The sequence below is a fragment of the Myotis nattereri genome, assembly GCF_964212035.1.
Source record: "Myotis nattereri genome assembly, chromosome: 16".
NCBI classification, from domain to species: Eukaryota; Metazoa; Chordata; class Mammalia; order Chiroptera; family Vespertilionidae; genus Myotis; species Myotis nattereri.
In genome coordinates, this window is record NC_138091.1 from 24,130,841 (window position 1) to 24,154,134 (window position 23,294).

The 23,294-nt window shown below is 40.5% G+C and overlaps 1 protein-coding gene across 1 annotated transcript; it reads left to right on the forward strand.

Annotated features, from left to right (window-relative positions):
* Positions 1–1,294: 1,294 nt before the first annotated feature.
* NUFIP2 (nuclear FMR1 interacting protein 2) lies at positions 1,295–22,922 on the forward strand (the record flags this gene model as incomplete). The annotated part of the gene is made up of 4 exons (XM_081108820.1): positions 1,295–1,624; positions 7,172–8,896; positions 20,824–20,856; positions 22,870–22,922. Exons 1-4 carry the CDS (start codon positions 1,345–1,347, stop codon positions 22,920–22,922), a joined length of 2,091 nt encoding a protein of 696 aa, XP_080964946.1. The 5' UTR covers positions 1,295–1,344.
* Positions 22,923–23,294: the final 372 nt, after the last annotated feature.

Genomic DNA, 23,294 nt, shown 5'->3' on the forward strand with positions numbered 1-23,294 from the left:
TGGTTACAATGGTAAATTAAGTACCTCAATAAAACATATACTTTAAAGTATAATATACACACATACATATCCAGTTTAAGAACTATATTCAGGAGTGGTAAAACGAGGTTAATAATAAATACAAGAACAAATAAATAATACAAGAATAAACTTTGTTTCCACCATATTCACAACTGTCAACCTACTTGTGCCAATCCCTGTATAATCACCACTTAGGTCAAAAAATGAAATACTATCACAGGGTATCCCTCTCCATCCTAACCCTTTTCTTCCTTACTGAGTAACTACTATCCTGACGCTAACATTTGCTTTTAAAAATTAGGCTGTGATGTGATAATGCTGGGTAAGTTAAATTGACACTACAAAATGCAGTGGAGTCTTTAAATGCCAATATTTCCCATACGTGCAAAATTATTTTCAAAACTTAACAACTTTTAAAAGTACTCTTTTCCTTCTTTCACTCTTGAAACTCTTTATGGTCTAAATCTAAAACCTATCTTGGTCCCACAGTTGACCTCACCTGCAGAGTTAAAAAACACACACCACAACTAATTCTGTGTAGATTTTAGATTTTTATCCCTCCCGCTCTCTATTGCCTCCAACTACAAAGCAACAGTGATTTAAACCCTTTGTGCCCTTTTAGAAAATTACACAGATACCCCATTGTGGAACCTTATAATCCCTTCGTGGAAAGGAAGAGATTAGCATATGAATATAAAGTAAAATTAATCCAGAATACAAAACGCTCTGCCGATTGTGAAGCTCTGGCAATCTTAAAAATGTACTTATTTCCTCTTTTGTATTGTCCCTTTAGTGGTCTCAGGGTGAAGGAGCGGAACTGAGCTTCCCCTCCGGTTACCCGAAAGGATTAAAAAAAAAAAAAAAAAAAGCCAACATTTTCGAGGAGATGCAACACCAACAGATGGCTCTCCGAGACAGTGGACTCGCCCGTGGAATCTGCTCCACGGGACGTGAGCTGGCTCGCCGGCGAGGCGTGTAGAAAGTGCTGCTTGCAGACAGCGCGGCGGCGGAGAGAAAGCGACCGCCGAGAGAGCCATAGTGCTGACGTTGAAGGCCCGGCCCTGCGAGGTTGCGCCGGGTAAGCGGCGCTGGCCGGGAGGCCGGGCCGACGAGGAAGGGAAGAGGATTCGGCGGGGGGCGGGGCCTGCGCCGCAGCGTGGCCCCTGATTGCCGGAGTGCGGCTGCCAATCTCGCGAAATCGCTGGGTTCACCAGTGCGCTGGCGCGACGCGCTCAGATATACGGAGCGAGCCCGGGGAAGCGGTCTCAGATCCTGACGGTGCAGCCGCCCGCAGCCTCAGCCAGGGAGTCCCAGCCGCTTTCAATGGAGGAGAAGCCCGGCCAGCCACAGCCTCAGCACCATCACAGCCACCACCACCCGCACCATCACCCCCAGCAGCAGCAGCAGCAGCCGCCGCACCACCACCACCATTATTATTTCTACAACCACAGCCACAACCACCACCACCACCACCACCACCAGCAGCCTCATCAGTACCTGCAGCATGGCACAGAGGGCAGCCCCAAGGCCCAGCCAAAGCCGCTGAAACATGAGCAGAAACACGCCCTCCAGCAGCACCAGGAAACGCCGAAGAAGAAAACAGGTCTGTGAGGGAGGACGAGTGGGGGAAGGGGGATGGGGGTGGGGGGCAGGGGCGATGGGGGTGGGGCTGGGGCTGGAGAGCGCGGACCGGGTCGGGGCGTGGGTGTGTGTGTGTGTATGTGTGTCCGTCTCCCCCGCGGGTTTGGGGAGCCCCTTTCATTCCTCCCCAAGCTCGCGCCGGGGGCTTTGCAGCGCCCTTCCCTTCCCCTCGGCGGGGGAGAGGCCCAACTAGGCCAGTGTGACCTTCCCGGCCCCCGCCCGGCTCGGGGGGACCCGGAGGGTTGGTCTTGGAGGCCTGGCCTCAGGATTCCTTTCCCGTTTACCTGCCTGCAGCCCTGGGAGCACCCTCACTTGGGGGCCCTGAGTTGGGGCGAACCTAGCCCCCCCAAACCCTTCGGGGTGGAACTCAGGAAGGCCTAGCGAATCCCGACCGTGGTGGTGTGCGAGACGCTACTGCGGGCGGCCTGCAAAGGGGAGACGGGCAGAGTTGAGGAAGTGCCCTCCCTTACCCGCCACCCCAAGCCCACCTGTGGCCTTGGGGTTCCCCGTCTGGGGTTGGGGGCGGTTGGGACCCCTCGTCTCTCGGACCATTTCCACCCCTAGACGCCCCTTTTGGGGCCTGGGCCCCGCAATCAGCCCCCGCGGCGGCTACCGCGGCCGGCGCCCCGTGCCCGCTCCCCCCGGAGCCGGCGCGGCTGGAATGTTCTCTCCTCCTCGCGAGGCCGCTTCCTGTCCGCCATGTTGGAAGCCGATTCCTGTCACAGACTCCGGCTCGCTGAGGAGCGGAGGGGGGGCGCCGAGGGGCGCCCGGCGCGGCGGAGCCGGTGGCTCGGGGTCCCCACCCGCGAACGCTGGGCCCCTGAGCGCGGCGGGGACGCTGCCGCCCCCAGCCCGCGGCCGCCCCTCCCCCGTCGCCGGCCGGGTTGTGTAACCCGGTGGCGGCCTCGCGGCCCCGGGCGGGTCCCCGGGGTGAGGGGTGGGGGAGGGAAACGGCCACGAGGGGAGCGGCCTGTGCCGGGTCCCGCGCGCCGGCCGCCGCGTTTCCCGCTCCCGGGGGCGGCGTGAGGCGCCGGCCGGCGGTCGGGGCGGGGACCTGGTCGCGAAGCGGCGCTGAGGGGAGAGGAGAGGAGGCCGCGGCTGGCGGGCGGCGTCCGCGGCGCCCCTCGGGCCGGAGGGCTGGGGGTGGGGGGACCCACTTGGGGTAGAGGCGGTGCCTGGCGGTCGGGTGGGGTACCCAGCGGGAACCCGGCTCCCTGGTCACGAGTTTCTCTGCCACAGGAACCTCGTCTCCTGCCAGGTTCGCTCACGACTCCGCCTCGCAGGCCTTCGCTTGGGCCCTTTCCTCCTCGCAGCTCGTTTTTTTACAAAAAAAGCTTGTTCTATCTTCCTCCGACCCCCACGTTTCTCTCTTGGGCTTGGGTAGCATTTTTGAAGAGAGAATGGAAAACGTTTGATTGTAGCGGGGAGAGGGCAAGTTTCTTTCGTCCGTGAGGTGGGTTCGCTACCATATTGCCTCGGACGAGGCTTTTTTCCACAGCGAAAGGCGAGGTGTTTTCCTACGTTCAAACCGGTATTGACCCCCAAACTCTCCGTTTTTAGCAGACGTTAAATTGAGGGTAAAAGTAGTTTTTGTAGAAAATATTGGAGAAGGGATGAACTTTAAAAGTTTATGACCACGCAGATTTTTAAAAATAAGGGTTCTTTGTACATTGAAGTGAAGGGAACGGAAAGAGAATGAACGTTAGACCCAGCATGTCAAATGTGATACATGCCCTTAACTGAGAGCAGGAAAGAAAAAAAAGTGCTTTTGTATTGCAGACTTAATGGGACTCGAAGACTGACATGGAAACGTCATTTTCCCTTTTGGGGGGTGGTAGGGACTGACGGTGTGCAGTGGAAATGAACAGAAAAGTGTGTTTCATCTTAAGGATTTGGAACAGTTTAGAAACTAAGAAACTGTACAACACTAAATCTTTTTTTAACGTTACAGTCAACTTAAAGGGGATAAAATCTTGTCTTTTTGTAGTTGCTTGGAAGAGAAGGTAGTAGTATGAAGAGTATTTTGTCAGCCAGATATAGACCCCTGCAGGACTCTCCCCATAGAAGCAGGCCCTGCACCATTCAAACGGGCACCCTTCAAATTAGTGTGTCTTCTTCCAGGGGTGGGAAACGAGGCTGAGCTATTGTGAGAGAACATGAACAATTTGGGAGGAGCAGTTTTTCATGCGCGGCCTGGTCACAGTATACTGTTGCTTCAGCATGCATAATGCTGATCTAATAAGAAAAGTTATGATTTTTGAACTGTATCTGCAACGTGTAGAGATGGGCGTTTATGGCTCACAGACCTATAAAGAGGAATGGTTTTTCTTTATCCAGAAGAGGGCGCAAAAGAGGGCCAAATGTGCCCACTAATTTCAGTTTCCAATCCAAAGCTGGATTTATCAGGACTCAAGTTTTGCTGAGTCCCTCTGAAGTAGAGTTAGATGCTTTAGCATGGCAACAACCCTGAATAATAAAAGCACTAGAAGGAGAGGGGTTTTTCCTCAATAATTTTAGTGTTTACATTTTTTTAAATACCTAAATTTAAAAAAAAATTGTCTGGCAAACTTTGCATACCAACAAGGTTAACATGGGAAACTTTTTAAATAGTTAAATGAGAAAAAAAGTTTCTGTCATTAAAACTTGGAGGTGGAAGCATAGGAACTATTCTTTTAACTGGTGATTTCTGGTATCAGAGGCACTAAATATTAGTAATCTAGTTCGCTTGAAAGTCTTGGATTTGGTCCAACTTGGTTTGGACATTGGATTTTTTTGATGTTTAAGACTGCTTACCTTTGAGATCTAGCAAGTTATAATTAATGGGCCCAAGGGTAGAAGTCTTTAAAAAATATATATTTTATTGATTTTTTTTTTTACAGAGAGGAAGGGAGAGGGATAGAGAGTTAGAAACATGGATCAGCTGCTTCCTGCACACCTACTGGGGATGTGCCCACAACCAAGGTACATGCCCTTGACCAGAATCAAACCTGGGACCTTTCAGTCCGCAGGCCTACACTCTATCCACTGAGCCAAACAGTTAGGGCAAGGGTGGAAGTCTTTGTTAGCCTATTAGAATATTAAATGCTGTGTAATTCTCCTTTGGTCTAGAGTTGTGCACGGGTAAACTTACATCTGTTAAAAATATTGAGACTTTCTGCTTTTCTCAAACACAAAACAAAAAACATTTAAAAAGCATTCTAAGTAGTGATCTCTTCTTTACTGTTTTATAGTTAGACTTTTTACACTAAGTTTGACTTGATTGGATAACACAGCTTTTTCAGCAGCCAAGAAATAAAATATAACTCCAGAAGTTAAGAACTTCCATAGAATATATTATCATTGTACAAGTTTTGTGCCATTCTTAGGAAATGATTATGTCTTAAGTATGTTTTCTTGGAAGAAAATGCCTTTATGTGCTCATTTAAGTATTCCCACCTTTTTCTCTGATGTAGAACATGTAAAAGTAAGCCCTGTTGTGAATCTTCCAAGACTGTTCTATTAAAACATCAAGTTCTTTTAAAACAATGGTCCCCAATTATTTTTTAATCTTAGTATTCCTTATACAGTCCAACTGTGGTTCTTGAAAGTCTCCCATCTTGAACAATTTGGTTCTCAACCAATGGTCACACAAAAAAATGTCCCTGTTGTGGACAAAACTTCAGTTTTCTATCGGACAACCCTTTCTTGCTGATACCTCAGCATGACAAAAAGCATCTCTCAGGCAACAGACAAAGGAGAGAATGCTTTTGTTGCTGGCTGAATCTACAGATTAGCACAATTTTAAAACAAAGGCCATCAAGACTGCTAATGTTGCTAAGGGTGTGAAAGTGCTCACAAAACAATTACAGGCAATTGAGTAGGTAGAAAAACTTGTTGATTGGATAAACTGGTGATGGCATTTTGTAAGGATAGTTAGGGGATGGTTCAGTAAATTTAAGGAGCGTTTATAGATTAAACAGTACGTTAGACATGTACTGTATATAAGAAAGGTTAATAATGGAATCATTTGGGGGTCTGGAACAGATTAATTCAATTTACATTATTTCTAATGGGAAAAAATGATTTGGTTTTCAAACAAATCGCTTCTCGAACAGCCTTCTGAATGAATTAAATTCAAAAAATGAGGTTCCACTACTTTTTTTTTTTTTTAAAGAGAGAGGAAGGTAGAGGGGGGGAGAGAAACATCAATGAGAAACATTGATCTGCTGCCTCCCACACACACCCCCTATTTGGAATGGAGCCTACAACCCAGGCATGTGCCTTGACCACAAATTCAACTGTGAACTCTTGGTGCATGGGAAGATGCTTAATCCACTGAGGAATGCTGACTGGGCTGTACTCTTAAAATATGCAAAGAGAATGTGGGCTATATCTGTTGATATTATATTAGAAATTAAAACAAAATTTCAAAACCTAAGGAATATAAAAGCTCATGTGCCTTCAAAGACTAAAGGCCCAGAAGAATGAATGAAAGTGACAAAGGCAAATTATTTGGTATTCCTGTTGGAGGCCCACCCTTTGCCCCCTGTAAAGTTGCTTTAAATGTGTATATATGTATCCTATTATGTATTGGTTTCTAATGACTTGACCTCAAGATGTTTTGGAAACATTTTTTAGAAAGGTAGACAATATCACTCTTATGCTAGTAAGGAAATGGGAAAAGTTGGACTCAGTTGAATCACCTATAGTAATAAATTGCTTATGGCAGTTGGAGGTCTTAAACTCAAATACCATTCTTTTAAAAACTAGTTATCTTTAATTGTGGTTTTGATTGTATTTTCTTATTGCTTCATTTGTGTAGGGCAGTATGACATAGTGATAGAAATGTTCCATATAGACTGAAGTTCATTCAGTTTTCCAGTTCTTCCACTTTGTGACTTGGGCAAGTTACTTAATTTATCTGAGACTGTTTACCCAAATGTAAAAATGAAGAAAATATATGTGTTTTGGTTTTATAGTAAAAGTATGATTTAATATCTGGGGAATGTAAAGATGAATTTAACTACTTTGAAAAAAGTTCACAGGTGTTAGATTTTTTTTGACGGAATGCAATAGAAACTGTTTATGGTCGCCACCAATCATTTATAGTTTCATAGAAATAGAGCCTTCAATGTCCCTATAATATTTAAAATTGCTGTATCAGTATAATGATTTTGCCCAAAGGGTAGCTCTGCTCTTAATTATAAAGGAAATTTTATAACAGTCTTGTGAGAATGATGGGGAGGTTGAGTATGTTAGATGAGAGGTTTAGTAGAAAACTGCTGAAGTCATGTTCTTTCTGAACTCGGACTTTGGTTTGAATTCCTGCTTCGTCCTATCTCTTAGTTGACTTCCTAATCTATAAAATGGGGTTGACAAGTGTCTTTTCAGAGACCTGTGAAATAATATATAAAACTAAAGCTCATAGCATAGTGTCTAGCATACAGTAAGTAAATATTCCTTAAATGTTAAGTACTACTGTAATTTGTATATTATAATTTTTAAAAACCCTTTTTTTCCCCCTCCCTAGGATATGGTGAACTAAATGGTAATGCTGGAGAAAGAGAAATACCTTTAAAGAACCTGGGTTCTGATGAAGCTACCAACCCTATTTCCAGGGTCCTCAATGGCAACCAACAAATTGTAGACACTAACCTGAAGCCGACTATAAAGTCCAGCACCTTTGGGAAAGCAGGAATTAAAACTAGGAATTTCATTCAGAAAAACAGTATGGACAAAAAGAATGGAAAATCATATGAAAGTAAATCTGGAGAGAACCAGTCTGTAGATAAGAGTGATACTATAACAATTCCAAATGGTGTTGTAACAAATAATTCTGGCTATATTACTAATGGTTATATGGGCAAAGGAGCAGATAACGATGGTAGTGGATCTGAGAGCGGATATACCACTCCTAAAAAAAGGAAAGCTAGGCGCAACAGTGCCAAGGGTTGTGAAAACCTTAATTTAGTGCAGGACAAAATAATGCAACAAGAGACTAGTGTCCCAACCTTAAAACAGGGACTTGAAACTTTCAAGCCTGACTACAGTGAACAAAAGGGAAATCGAGTGGATGGTTCTAAGCCCATTTGGAAGTATGAAACTGGGCCTGGAGGAATGAGTCGAGGAAAACCTGCTGTGGGTGATATGCTGCGGAAAAGTTCTGATATTAAACCTGGTGTGAGCAGCAAAAAGTTTGATGATCGGCCTAAAGGAAAGCATGCTTCTGCTGTTGCCTCCAAAGAGGACTCGTGGACCCTATTTAAACCACCCCCAGTTTTTCCAGTGGACAATAGCAGTGCTAAAATAGTTCCTAAAATAAGTTATGCAAGTAAAGTTAAGGAAAACCTCAACAAAACTGTACAGAACTCTTCTGTGTCACCATCTTCATCTTCATCCTCTTCATCATCTGCTGGGGAAAATCAGACCCAATCTTCAAGTCGGTTATCCCAGGTTCCTATGTCAGCGCTGAAATCTGTTACTTCTGCCAACTTTTCTAATGGGCCTGTTTTAGCAGGAACTGATGCAAGTGTGTATTCTCCAGGGGGTCAGCCACTGCTAACTACTGCTGCTAATAGTATGACACTCATCTCTGCTGCGATTGATCCAGTTCTCCAGGACAAGAGTCTGACTTCAGCAGCTGTTGAACAAATTACAACTAGCCTTTTTATCTACCCTTCAAATATGCAAACTGTGCTGGTGAGCACAGCTCAAGTGGATCTACCCTCTCAGACCGATCAGCAAAACCTGGGGGATATCTTCCAGAATCAGTGGGGTTTATCATTTATAAATGAGCCCAGTGCTGGCCCTGAGACTGTTACTGGGAAGTCATCAGATCATAAAGTGATGGAGGTGACATTTCAAGGGGAATATCCTGCCACTTTGGTTTCACAGGGTGCTGAAATAATCCCCTCAGGAACTGAGCATCCTGTGTTTCCCAAGGCTTACGAGCTGGAAAAACGGACTAGTCCTCAAGTTCTGGGCAGCATTCTAAAATCTGGGACTACTAATGAGAGTGGAGCCTTATCCTTGGAGCCCAGTCATATAGGTGACCTGCAAAAAGCAGACACCAGTAGTCAAGGTGCTTTAGTGTTTCTCTCAAAGGACTACGAGGTAGAAAATCAAAATCCTCTGGCGTCTCCTACGAACACTTTGTTAGGCTCCGCCAAAGAACAGAGATACCAGAGAGGCCTAGAAAGGAATGATAGCTGGGGTTCTTTTGACCTGAGGGCTGCTATTGTATATCACACTAAAGGTAACTCATTTGTTTCCTATACAAAGATTCTTATTGGTCAATGTAATATATATTTATTAGCTGTTGTATGAAGGGTGAATTTTATAAGTTGCTATGAGAGTCTTTAAGAATTTTAGAACTTAGCTGATTGCAACGTGGATAAACAGCTGAAAACTAATTCAGAGTGTTTGGAAATAGCACAGTTCAAGTTTAGAAGAAATGTTCACTTTTCCAACTTAAGTTCTTTAAATAATTTTTGAACAGATGTTCCCCCTCCTTTGCTTTTTACATCATATACTTCTTTATTAGTGAGCTTACTTGATAGTTATAATTTGCTTAAAATTAGTATGACTAATGGGTGCTGAATGGTAACTAGAAAATAATTTAGACAAATTACAATGGTAAGCACAGTTAGCATTGTAGGGACCAGGCTCCTCAGAGGCTGTACTTTTCATAGCCCATGTTAAAAAGGAACCAGATATCTTTCAAGTATCATGCTAATTTTCTTAGGATATGGTTTGTGTCTTAAAAATTTGATGTATGGCATAAATAGATTTATTTAAATCCACAAAGCAACTGAGGTTTAATGAAGTTTACAGCCTCAGTACTTTTAAGAACAGTAGGTTTCAGTCTTCTACCCTTCATCCCTCATCCCACCCCCAAGAAAATGCATACCCATGCATGCATGCACACACTTAATATATACTGTACGTTCCCATTAAAAAAAATTTTTTAGTTGACTTATTTTCCAGTTTTTGTTGATATATAATGTTAGCTTCATGTACATTTCCTTTTAAAAAATATATGTTTTTATTGATTTCAGAGAAGAAGGGAGAGGGGAAGATAGAAATATCAACAATGCCTCCTGCACACCCCTACTGGGGATCGAGCCCACACCTGGGCATACGCCCTTGACTGGAATTGAACCCAGGACCTTTCAGTCTGCAGGCTGATGCTCTATCCTCTGAGCCAAACCAGCTAGGGCTACATTTCCTTTTTTTTTTTTTTTTAAATATATTTTATTGATTTTTTTACAGAGAGGAAGACAGAGGGATAGAGAGTTAGAAACATCGATCAGCTGCCTCCTGCACACTCCCCACTGGGTAGGTGCCCACAACCAAGGCACATGCCCCTGACCGGAATTGAACCTGGGACCCTTCAGTCCACAGGCTGATGCTTTATCCACTGAGCCAAACCGGTTAGGGCAAGAGTTCACATCTTAAGTGAACCCAAGTCTAAGCAGTTAGTCACTGACAGAACCAAGAGTTGGACCCATAATTTTTACCTTTTCTGTATTTATCTATACATTCTTCTGTTCATCCATTCAATCAACAAACATTTACTGAACATAGCTAACAATCATTTTGAGGTACTTTAACATTTTACTTACAGGAAGTATTTTGAACTTGGCTGGTGTGACCCAGTGGTTGGGTGTCATCTCATGGACCAAGAGGTCCCTGGTTAAATTCCGGGTCAGGGTACATGCCTCGGTTGTGGGCTCGATCTACAGTAAGGGGTGTACAGGAGGCAGCCGATCAGTGTGTCACTCTCATTGATGTTTCTCTCTCTCTCTCCCTCCCTCCCTCCCTCCCTCCCTCCCTCCCTCCCTCCCTCCCTCTCTGAAATCAATAAAAAGTACATATATTTTTTAAAAGAAGTATTTTGAAAATCCAATCATACCCCAAATTTCCACAGCACACAATGCAGTTGCTCCTGCCTTCTAGAAACTGCAGCTGCTCTTACTGCATTAACTGTGCTCTCTATTCTCATTGTTGAGTGACACAGACATTCATGGAATGCAAAGTTCTAGTTTCAACATTTTCTTTTCTCTACCTGCACCCTCACTCTAAGTGTGCTCTTCAGTCTCTTGGTTGGAAATGTCTTCCATATATTGACTTTCAGAGCTCTTAATCTGTCCCTTCACCCCCAATCTGGTCTTTCTTCACATTCTCTATCTCAGCATGGCACCCAAATTATAGGTGCCATTCTTCATTTCTGCCTTTCCCTCATCTTCAAAACGAATCCCCAAACTATAGACTTTCCTCCATCATTCTGTACCAACTCCATCACACTGAACCCCTCATCTCCCACACGAACTCTTGTTGGGGCAGCCAACAGGATCACTAGGCTTGCTTTCTTGCTGCTCTGCAGTTCAATCTCCACACAGCCACCAAGGTGTATTTAAAATGTAAATCAGAAGTGGGGTTACTGGGTCAAATGGCAATTCCATATTTAAGTTTTTAGAGGAAACTCCATAATGGCTGCACCAATCTGCATTCCCACCTTCCCTTTTCTCTGCATCCTTGCCAGCATTGTCATTTGTTGATTTGTTGATGGTAGCTATTCTGACAACTGTGAGGTGATAACTCGTTGTTTTATGCACCTCTATGTTCATAGCAACACAATTTATAATAGCAAAGGTCTGGAAACAGCCCAAGTGCCCATCAATAGATGAGTGGGTAAAAAAGCTGTGGTACATTTACACCGTGGAATACTATGCAGCAGTAACAAAGAAGAATCTCTTACCCTTTGAGATGGGATGGAGGGACCTGGAGAGTATTATGCTAAGCAAAATAAAGCCAGTCAGAGAAAGACAAGTATCACATAGTTTCACTCATATGTGGAATCTAAGTAACAAAATAAACTGAACAAAATACATCCAGAGACATAGAAGCATGGAGCAGACTGTCGAATCTCAGAGGGAAGGCGGGGATGCATGGGTGGGTGGGAAGAGCTACATTTCCTTTTTTAAAAAATGTTTTTCTTGATTTTAGAGAGGAAGGGAGAGAGAGATTGGTAGGCTGCCTCCTGCACGCCCCTCATTGGGGATTGAGCCAGCAATCCAGACACATGCCCTGACCCAGAATCAAACTCTTGGTTTACTGACTGACTAGAGGCCCGTTGCACGAAGAGATTTGTGCAATAGGTCTTCCCTTCCCCTGGCTGCCACCACCAGTTTTCCTTCGGCACCCAGGACCCAGGCCTTCGCTCCTCCTGCTGGAGCCTTCAGTCTTTGCCACTTCTCGCCTATGTATGCAGATTAACCGCCATCTTTGTTGGGTTAATTTGCATACTCTCCTGATTGGCTGGTGAGTGTAGCAGAGAGACAGTCAATTTACATGTTTGTCTATTATTAGGCAGTATGTTCAACCACTGAGCCACAGTGGCCAGGGCACATTTCCATTTTTACTGACTCATTTAGGCAGCCATGTACCAACTGCAGGGTCAGAGCAGCATACACAGGGGTGATGTGGTAATTAGCTTATTCTCCCTGGAAGAATCACTGGCTCAGAGATGAATAACAAAGCTATTTATATGACTTTTAAGCAAGTTATTCAGTCTGCATATCTTTTCTTATCTGCAAATGGAAGACATTTAATGACATAAACAGATGTCCTTTCTCTGTTTTTCTTCCTTTAAAAAAATGGGAGCAAGTAGAATTGCCTTATAAGAGTTTAGAAGTAGAAATCTTGGCAGGTAAAATGATCTCTCTTCACTTTTCTTCAGCACTGCTCTTTGGAAGTAAATACAAGTTAACTAGCCCTGGTTAGGTAGCTCATTTGATTAGAGCTTTGACCTGATAAACCAAGGTGGTATTCCTGGTCAGGGCACATAGAAGAAGCAACCAATAAATACATGGATGAGTGGAACAACAAAGTGATATTTCTCTTTCCCTTCCTCCCTCTCTCTCAAATCAATTTAATAAGTTAACCAGGAGCAGTATGTTTTTAGGAAAGTCAAAGGAAAAAAATATGTTTAGTTTCTTAAGATGTGGTTAATTATAAGTTAAATTCTGCCAGGGAAGTTATGTGTTTTTAGTGTTATTTTCTGTGCCATCTGCCCTTTTTAGAGACCATTACTGGGAAAATTTACCTAAGTATTTTGTACTGGTGGTCATTGAGTGAGGCTGAGAGGATATCTGGTTATGTTATCTCCCACAACTTGCAAAAGATTCTGGGATAAGTTGTTTCATTAGGTATTTAGTTGGTGGGTTTGTGTGATTTTTGTTATAGAGAACTGCAGGCCTTTTAAAATGCGGGTTTTAACTCCTATTTATTTCTAGGTATTCTGTATTTTCCCTATAGATAGGCTAACTGAATATGAAATTAATGGTATTTAGATAAACTAAATGTCACTATATGGATGCAGTTATATTTAGTTTAGCTGGTGTTATTGAAAGATTTGCTTTAGTAAAGTAGGCAGTTTTGATTTTTGTAGTTGGACATTATTGAGATTAAATTGGTAAAGACTGTTTTCCCCCCTATAATGATAAGCAATATTCTGTTCAATTAGATCCCAAAGTGGCAGGTTCTTTGAATTCCTGCCAATATTTTTCTATTGCTTTTAGCTAGTGGCAGTGTGGGGGGAAAGGGGAAGGGAGAAAGAGAGAGAGAACCATCGATATTTCCATTGGTTGCTTAACACACACACCAGATAGGGACCAAGCCTGCAACCGAGAAACTGAGGAATGTGCCCTTGACTGGCAATCAAACCCAAGACCCTTTGGTGTGCAGGCCAGTCCTCTAACAACTGAGCAAACCGGCCAGTGTGAGCATCTGTATTATTTTCTTGGTCCTTTAATGTAGTCTTCAAATGCTCAAAAGTAGTCTAGTACTGAGTGAGTTGAAGTTAGGCTTAGAATTAGAAGTTTTGTGTATACCTCCTAACTTTAAAAATAAGCCCTTCAACAACTTTATTTGGAAGTAGTAGGTAGGAGGGTGCCTTATGTCAATTCAGTAGTAATGGTGCATGTTTTAGATTTATTACTTGCAGCCTTAGAAGTACTTCTGATTATTAAAAATCTGAATGCTTAGTACAGATGAGGATATTTATTTGAAGATACATTAAGACATAAAGGGATTGATGGGAATTCTCGTTTGGGGGATTTTTCCTTTAATTTTTTATATATATTATGCTAACTTTTTAAAAGAAATAAGACTGCTAATTTTTGTATTATCTGGGGGTATATAGTACAATTACATAGCAGTACCAGTATGTAAGGTGAGAGGTATGTCCTCTTTTCCTGTTTATCTAAAATGATACTCAAGAGGCAAAATTTTAATGAAGTGATATCCTTTTTTAAAAATGTTTTAAACTTTTTATTGAGTTAAGAGAGGGAGAGGAAGAGGGAGAGAGAAAGTTGAACATCTATGAGAGAGAGCCTTCTGCATGCCCCCCCACTGGAGATGGAGCCTGCAACCCAGGCATGTGCCCTTGACCAGAATCAAACCCGGGACCCTTCAGTCTGCAGGCTGACGCCCCATCCACTGAGCCAAACCAGCTAGGGCTGAAGTGAAGTCTTTTTTTTTTTTTTTTTAAATATATTTTATTGATTTTTTACAGAGAGGAAGGGAGAGAGACAGAGTCAGAAACATCGATGAGAGAGAATCATCTATCAGCTGCCTCCTGCACATCTCCTACTGGGGATATGCCCGCAACCCAGGTACATGCCCCTGACCGGAATCGAACCTGGGACCTCTCAGTCCGCAGGCCGATGCTCTATCCACTGAGCCAAACCGGTTTCGGCGTGAAGTCTTTTTAAATTAATTATGAAAAAGTTTAAGTATACACAAACATGGAGTCCATAATATAATGAACTCCAATGTACCCAGCTTCTAGTTTGGACATTTTAAAAGCATTGTCATTTTTGTTTCAATTATCTGCCTTCACCCTTTTTTTGATAGGGGTTTTTAAAAGCAAATTCCAGGTATAACATTTTACTAAATACTTTGAGTATGTTAGAGTATCAACCTTTAATGAACATACAACTGTTGTCTCCTTCAAAGTAGTTACTCAGAATTCTTAGTTTAGCAAAATTCTTTGATTTGTTGTCAATGGCTTATAACATTAGATCCTAGCTTTCTAAGGTGAATTATATATATATAATATTTTGTTTTGTTTTTTATTTCAGAGAGGGAGGGAGGGAGGGAGACAACAATGATGAGAAAGAATCTTTTTTTAAATATATCTTTATTGATTTCAGAGAGCAAGGGAGAGGGAAAGAGAGATAGAAACATCAATAATGAGAAAGAATCATTGATTGGCTGACTCCTGCATATCCCCCACTGGGGATAAAGCCCGAAACCCAGGCATGTGCCCTTGGCTGGAATCGAACCTGGGACCCTTTAGTCCACAGCCTGACGCTCTATCCACTGAGCCAAACCAGCCAGGGCGAGAGAGAATCTTTGATTGGCTGCCTCCTGCATGCCCACACAGGGGATTGAGCCTGCAACCCAGGCAATATGCCCTGACTGGAAATTGAACCAAGATCTGAGGGTTCATAGGTCAACACTCAACCACTGAGCTATTGCGGCCAGGCCTAAGGCAAATCTTTGGTTTTGAAATGGTCTAAGTCATTTGAAGCCAAGTCTGTTGAAATAATGGTAGATGGATGTGAGATGTGTGTTTGGTCAGTGTTAATTTAAACCATATTGATTTCTTTTACCTGGCTAAGAATGCACTGAAGGATATCAAGCATTTAAAATGCTGTTTTTCTTGTTTTTTCCTCTGTCATACTTTTCTGTCCTACTCTTTGCCACTGTTTTCTCTACTACTAAGGAGTTGTGCAATAATTTGTGTGTGTGTTTTCTTTTCCTTATGATGTACCTACCCTAGGCAAAGCACTTTGTTTAGTTATGGAAGACTTTGACAGGGTATTTTCCTTTAAAGAACTTAATCAAGTAGAGGAGAAAACAATAAGTTTATATGGTAAGATTTTAAATGTCATAAGAAGGATACAAATAGCTAGGAGATTTCAGTGGAGGAAGAGAATTTAATGGAGTGAAAGTAGAGTAAATGTATGATATGTTTTCATGGAGGCAATGGCTTTAAACTGGGTTTTGATAGGTAACATTTTTGATATGGAAATACAGAAAAGAGGAAGATAATACAAAAGTTGGAGGAGAATCATGAGTAAATGTAAATATTAGACTGGATCCATCCAGTTAGGATATGCTGAGTAGCTCTAAAAGAGAAGGAAGGTAAGTTTTTCATTTGAATGTCAGGAAGATAGGCTGGTGGAATGGAAGTAATTTAAATGACAGAAGCCAGATACTTGGGCAAATCATTTATCATATTTAAGCGTGGGTTTCCTGATTTTTATTTGTGTGGTCTGTTAATGGGGGAAAAACACATTCAAATCTGCAAAGAATAATTGTCAGTTTATTTGAGCCAAACTGTCCACAATTGCCTGGAAGCAGGATCTCAATTGGGATAATGCTCCTCGAGAATGGCGGTTTTTTCACCTTGTTTTATGCATTACAATCAAAGGAGACATAAGTGGGTTACAAGAAATCCATTGGTGGTAAATTAGGGAGGTGGGAGAATAGCAAGGTGGGAAACCTCTAGGATTAGATAAAAAGAAAAATGATAAGACACGTGCCTCTTTTTACATAGGTGGGTACAGGATAGTTAACAGTCAACTATATTAACATGATAACAATAAAGGAATTTGTGGTCTCCCTCTTGCCCTGAGGGGTCCAGAGAAAGGGAGTTACAAGTTACCCTGACCTTCCAGTGATAATGTTATCATAGGTGTAAAAGACAACAGACAGGCTTAGTTAAGGTAAAGATTGACTTTTGTTAGGGAAGAATCTAGCCTAGGACATGACTACCTGCCATAAACTGCTTTTAGTTAAAAAGTTTTAATTTCTGACCATCCTTTGTGGTTACTTTAGGTCTCTAGAGTTTGTTTGTAAGGCCACCACACAGGCCTTCCCTGAGCTAGTCAGGTTAGCATGTGGCCCCTTTTTGTCCACAGGTCCTACCTAACACATTACACTCAAGTGAGTTGGTATTAAGCAGTTGACTGACTTGTAGATCCGTTTTCAGAGAGATTAATGTGACACCAATTTGTAGGGTAGATTGGAAACCTTTTTTCTGGTGACTAGAAGTAGGTCAGTTAGACTCCTGCAATAGTCCAGGCAGAAAAATAACAGTTTTCTCTTTGTATTTGCAGTCATGTAAATGTATTATTTATCCTAGAATAAATATTTTATTAAAGTGTTTAGGTTGGATAAGGGCAGGAGGAACTGATTAATACTGTCTACGGGATGACTATGTATACAGTTTAGACATTTGTTTACAGAAGGATCTATCTGAATATTAAGTTTTCTCCTTTTAGCACAATACTTAATATGTATTTTCACCTTTACTGCATTTTATAGCAATTGCTCCATGATTTCTTCACAGCTAATAATCTTATTAGAAAATACCTTTAATATTAGAGATTATTAATATTTTAATAATAACCTTACTTTTCCCCTAATCTCATTACCTGCAGATTTGATTTTGCTTTCAGCCCTGGTTATATTGCCTAGATTTGGGGGAGAGATGTCTTTTTCTTCTCTTAGAGACATAGGCATGTATGTAATAAGTAATTAAGATGGCATAAGATCCTTTTTTCTCCAATGAATTGCCATTTTAGCATCCATACTGGGCACTTGATTTCTCATTAAGCTTGCTTTATGAGTGCAGTAGTGAATTTACTTTGGTATTAGTCTAAAAGGTAGCTTGTAAGGAATTTGTAGAAGCTAAAATTTAACCCTCAGATTTTATAAGCTTAAGTTAGGAAGTTGAGGGAAGTAACCAAAGGACAACTTAAGTTTTTAGGGAGTCAAATGTTATACTCAGATTTTTGACTGCACAGGGAGTTGGTGTCCCTAATCCCCATGTTGTTCCAAGGGTCAACTGTAGTTACTTTCATTCTAAAATTTGTTTGCTTTGCCTTGACTGGTTTGGCTCAGTGGATAGCATCGGCCTGCGGACTGAAGGGTCCCAGGTTCGATTCCAGTCCAGGGCATGAAAACAAAACAAAACAAAAAAACAAAAAAAAAATAAAATTTGTTTGTTTTGTTTTAAAGTAGTATGGTTGCTACTATGACTCGAGTGTAGTCCACCTTCGCTCCTACCCCTCAAAAAAGGTTGTTATAGCATAGGTGGTTAAAATGAAAAGTTTGATTGTTTTCTTCCTCAATATGTAACTAAATGTAGATTTATCTTTGCATTAAGCAAACTTACAGTAATGAGCATCAAATAACCTGTATACAGAACTCAGGAATTTATTTGTTGTAAAATGTGAGATTTCTGTACTTTTCACTAAAAGAAAAAATGTTGGTTGTATTGGATTAATCTTTTTGTAGTCACGTCAACCAAAGAAAGGTGTTTCTTAAGATAAGCCATTCTGAAACACAGAAATTTGTAGGATAACAGTGCTATTCCTGAATGTCTGAAACTAATGGAATTATAAATTATTTTGGAGTCATAAATATGAACACCATGACCAGAATTCCCTTTGTGATGTATCTTCTTTTTTTCCAGATTAGATTGGTTACAATTCTCTCCCCTTCTTAGGCCTCGTAGGAGAGGATGGGCATCTACCCAGCAGTTTAAAGGCAATAGCATCCAGCTAAGCTCTTGAACCAAGTGACGATCAGTGCATTATTTCCCAGTCTTTGTTAAATAAGAGAATTGTTGTAATACTTTTTTAAAAAATATACTTTTTATTGATTTTAGAGAGGAAGGGAGAAGGAGAGAGAGCTAGAAACATCAATGATGAGAGAGAATCATTGATTGGCTGCCTCCTGCACTGTCCCCACTGGGGATCAAGCCCGAAACCCGGGCATGTGCCCTTGACCAGAATCGAACCCGCGACCTTTCAGTCTGCAGGCCAACGCTCTATCCCAGTGATGGCGAACCTATGACACACTTGTCAGAGGTGACAGGCGAACTCATCTTTTTGGTTGATTTTTCTTTGTTAAATGGCATTTAAATATATAAAATAAATATCAAAAATATGTCTTTGTTTTACTATGGTTGCAAATATCAAAAAATTTCTATATGTGACACGGCACCAGAGTTAAGTTAGGGTTTTTCAAAATGCTGACACGCCAAGCTCAAAAGGTTCGCCATCACTGCTCTATCCACTGAGCCAAACCAGTTAGGTCTGTTGTAATACTTTTAATGGGCTTTTATCTGGATAATTTGATCATTGGAATAATTAACCTATTTGTTCCAAATATTCAATTCTGACAAATTATCAAAAAGTACCAGTTTTTTAGAAGTGAATTTGATTGGGACGGGGGTAGTGTGGGCAGTCAGGCAGGGAGAGTGTGATTCTCCTCCCATGCTCTAACACCATCCATATTCATAAAACAAAAAATAATTTTAAGAATCTATTCACCTATTTTAGCCATGGAAAAGGATTATGTTGTATCTTAACTGTAATCCATGTCCAGATATATCCTATCTTAGTGAGCTCCAGTTTTGTTTTGCTTTACTATAATTGATTGCTGATGAAAATAAAAAACAATTATACAGAATTCAGTTATAGAGCTTAAAATCACCTTTTGTCTTTTAAAAATGGTAGTTGTATGGTCACAGGAAGAGCACTTATTCCCAGTATTACTTATAGCTCACTCCTGTTTCTAAGTAGTTTTTGTTTCTATTAATCTGCTAGTATAGTATTTTCTTTCAAGGTCCAATTCTTTTTTTTTTTAATATATTTTATTAATTTTTTACAGAGAGGAAGGGAGAGGGATAGAGAGTTAGAAACATCGATGAGAGAGAAGCATCGATCAGCTGCCTCCTGTACACCCCCTACTGGGGATGTGCCCGCAACCAAGGAACATGCCCTTGACCGGAATCGAACCTGGGACCCTTCAGTCCCCAGCCCGACGCTCTATCCAGTGAGCCAAACTGGCTAGGGCAAGGTCCAATTCTTTTTGATTCTTGTGTAATAGTCATCTACTCTTTTTTTTTTTTTTTTATCCTCACCCAAGGATATTTTCCCATTGATCTTTTTTTAAAAATATATTTTATTGATTTTTTACAGAGAAGAAGGGAGAGGGGATAGAGAGTTAGAAACATCGATGAGAGAGAAACATTGATCAGCTGCCTCCTGTACACCTCCCACTGGGGATGTGCCTGCAACCAAGGTACATGCCCTTGGCCAGAATCTAACCTGTGACCCTTGAGTCCATAGGCCGACGCACTGAGCCAAACCGGTTAGGGCCCATTGATCTTTTTAGAAAGAGTGGAAGAGAGAGGGAAAGACAGAGAGGAAGAATGAAGTGACATCGATTGGTTGCCTCTTGCACAAGCCCCAACCAGGCCTGGGTCCGGGCCTGGGAGGAGCCTACAACCAAGGTACATGCCCTTGGTTGGAATCATACCCAGAATCCTTTGGTTATTTGATAACATGAGCAGGCCCACACTCTATCCACCGGGCCAAACGGCTAGGGCTCATCTACTCTTATTCATCAATACTTCAAATATCCCCTTGGTGAAGCTTTCTAGTATGCCTCCCAGGTAGAGCCTTCTTTCTGTATGTCACTCAAGTTTGGTTGTGTGTATATTTCCCTTATTGTAAGATACCAAAGTAATCACATTGTAGATAATCACATTTGAATGGAATTGGAGCAAATAAAGATTGTGTTATTAATGAATGGCTATGGATAGGCATTTTGGCCATAAGGGTTAAAATAAGTGGGTGTGGCTTAAAAAATAGAACCATTTGCTTATAGCAAAATTTAAGTAAAATTTTAATCAGGCATTTTAAGCACTAAGCTTAATCACATTTAATAAATGTTTCATTATGAAGATTTGGGGACCTTGTTGAGGGGTGATGGGTTGCCAAAAAATAACTTTTAAAAATAATAACAATGAGCTATTACAACAAATATTTTAAGCATGCTTCTAAATATCTTTGCTATTTATGTAGACAAAATAGTTCTCTTGGCAGTTTGATTTTTAGATAATTAACTTTCTGTAATCAATACTTAAGGCAGTCTGAATGACATTCTTAAGAATATAGAAAAATATGAGTTGTTTTGTCTGAGCTCTATAGAACTCAGCCAGCAATCACCAGTGTAGGTTTTTTAGAGTTCAGCATAACTTTAAAGTGCTCTGCAAAACTTAGTGTATAAAATAATTTTTTTTTTCCTTTGCAGAAATGGAATCTGTTTGGAATTTACAGAAGCAAGGTAAGAATGTTTAGGTTATCAGAAATGTTAGTACTAATCACTATTTACTATACTTTATTTTGGAATGTGAATAACATGAATAATGGCCTACCAAATAATTAAGATTTTGTATTTTGAGTTATTTGATAACTGTAGTCAAAAGGCACTAGCAACCATATCAAGACTGCTAAGGATTGGGTAACACTAAGGGAAAAAAATATATTAAGTACTCTTTACCTGCTAGGTAAAGAACATAAATATTTTATTTTGTTCCTGATTATGAAAATAAGACAGACCATAAATATTTTTAATCTAGAAAATCAACATAAATAAGTGTTTCCACTTATGGTCAGTCTTTATCTGTACTTGTGTGGTAGACAAGTACTTGTGTGGTAGCCTAAGAACTGAAATTCATAGTTCAAAAAAATATTTGCTGTTTTAGAAACCTTATTTGGGCTGTATATTTTCTGAAAAGATGGTTAGAAATTGAGAGAATAGCAAATTAGTTTCTTTCATCCCCATAAACAAGATATGAATAGCAGGAGGACAGGAACTAGATAATCCATATCTGGATTATTTAAAATTTTCATAAAATTGGAATTGGTTATCCTAATTAGTATGTGCCTTCTTTCCAAATATAGTAAGATATGGTAGTTATAAAGTAAAGTATAGAGAACTAGTCACTAATAGGTTTGGGCCTTCAGAACCCTGTAACTGAATTGTATCTCACTGTCAGATGAATGTGAAATTCCTGGAATTTCAGAACTTGAAGGACATTAGATTTTCTTCTTATGACAGATTAAGAAACTGAGGCCCAGAGAGGTTACTGTATAAGTTAGAAAGTGGCAGGACTAGAATATAGGTTTCTCTGATTTTCTAATACTGCTCCTTCTTCCAACTTGCTCTTATTCTTAGGCCAGGTCTTTTTGGTCGTAAAACAGCTATAGCCTAAAGATAACTAGCAATCTCTTAAACTATTTTGAAACACTTTCTGTGTATCTTTATATTCAAACACATGAAAAAAGGGTAGACAAGAAAATATATCCTGCAAAAAGAGAGGTAGACCTCTCTTTTTACTGTAACATGACTATTAACTATTAAGAATGAGCATTATCTTCAGGGCAGGATGCTAGTGGATGGCCTTTGAAGTCCTAGAAAGAATATTATCTCTGGACTAAATTATTAGGTTGGCTCTAAGATGAGGGGAACTTGAGTTTTTCGGTATTATTTTCAGGTCTTTATACTTTCCCATTAGGTGACAAGTTTTATTGTTTTCTATTTTTTATTAAAGCATATATACTTTATTATAAAAAGTTCTTGTGATAGGTAGAAATAATATGTAATAAAATCATTGTCTCTCAAAAGAGGGGGCATACAGCTATATAATAGGAATTTAAAATAACACTGACATCTTGGCCAGACATATTCTGACTGTTTTATACTTTGAACCCAGCAGATCCATAGACTTTTGCTGTTTTTGAGGAAAAAGGCTAGTTATGCTATGGGAAATAAAAGTTATGATTAGGACGCAACCAGCTTATCTTGAAGTTGGTGGTAGGTGTTACTTGAACAATTTCTAACTATAGACAATCCACACTGGTTAAAATAAAATTTGACTTCATTATTCTGTGAACAAAAGAAAAGAAATCCAAGTGTTTTAGTATTGGGTTATTGACAATTTAAGATTTTTGTTTGTTTTGGCCTGCTTTTTTCCAATATACTACTGTTATAATCAGGAAAAACACAAAGAAATCACTTGTTAGTAAGCTCAACTCTCATATGTAAGAGTTAAGGTTTGCATTGGCTTGACAACTCTGTTGCTGGGAATCCATTAGGATGCTGAGCTATTGGGCAGAGAAAAATAGATCATGCATGTGTTAATACAAACAGGAAATGGTCTTTAAATTGTATTTTCATTAAAAGGAGGTGCAGTTTAAATGATGATGTTTATTTTGGATTTGTTATTGGAATGGCCATTTGAGGATTCCAAACCTTATTTTTATTTATGTATTTCTTTTTTAACCTTCCCTCCAGATCCCAAAAGGATAATCACTTACAATGAAGCCATGGATAGTCCAGATCAATGAAGGACCAGACTGCCTATTTGTAACCTTTCTGCAGCATTAGAGCCACTGTTCATGGGGGACACAAGGCTTTTATGCTCCTAGATCTTCAACGCAGCAGAGGAACCATAAGTAGAATCACAGGATAATATATACAAATATATATATATACATATATATATATATATATATATAGTTATTTAAAAAAAGGCAACTGAAAGTAATTAGACTTCTTAAGGAATCAAAATTTATTTCAAGAGACAACACATGGTTATTTAATCTCCGGTACTGAATAGTTTTTTTTCTTTTTTCTTATGTTAGTTTTTGTTTTTAAGTGTGAATGCAAGTAATTAATGAATACAGACTTGTGGTTCTAAAGTTCCTGCTGTCATCAAT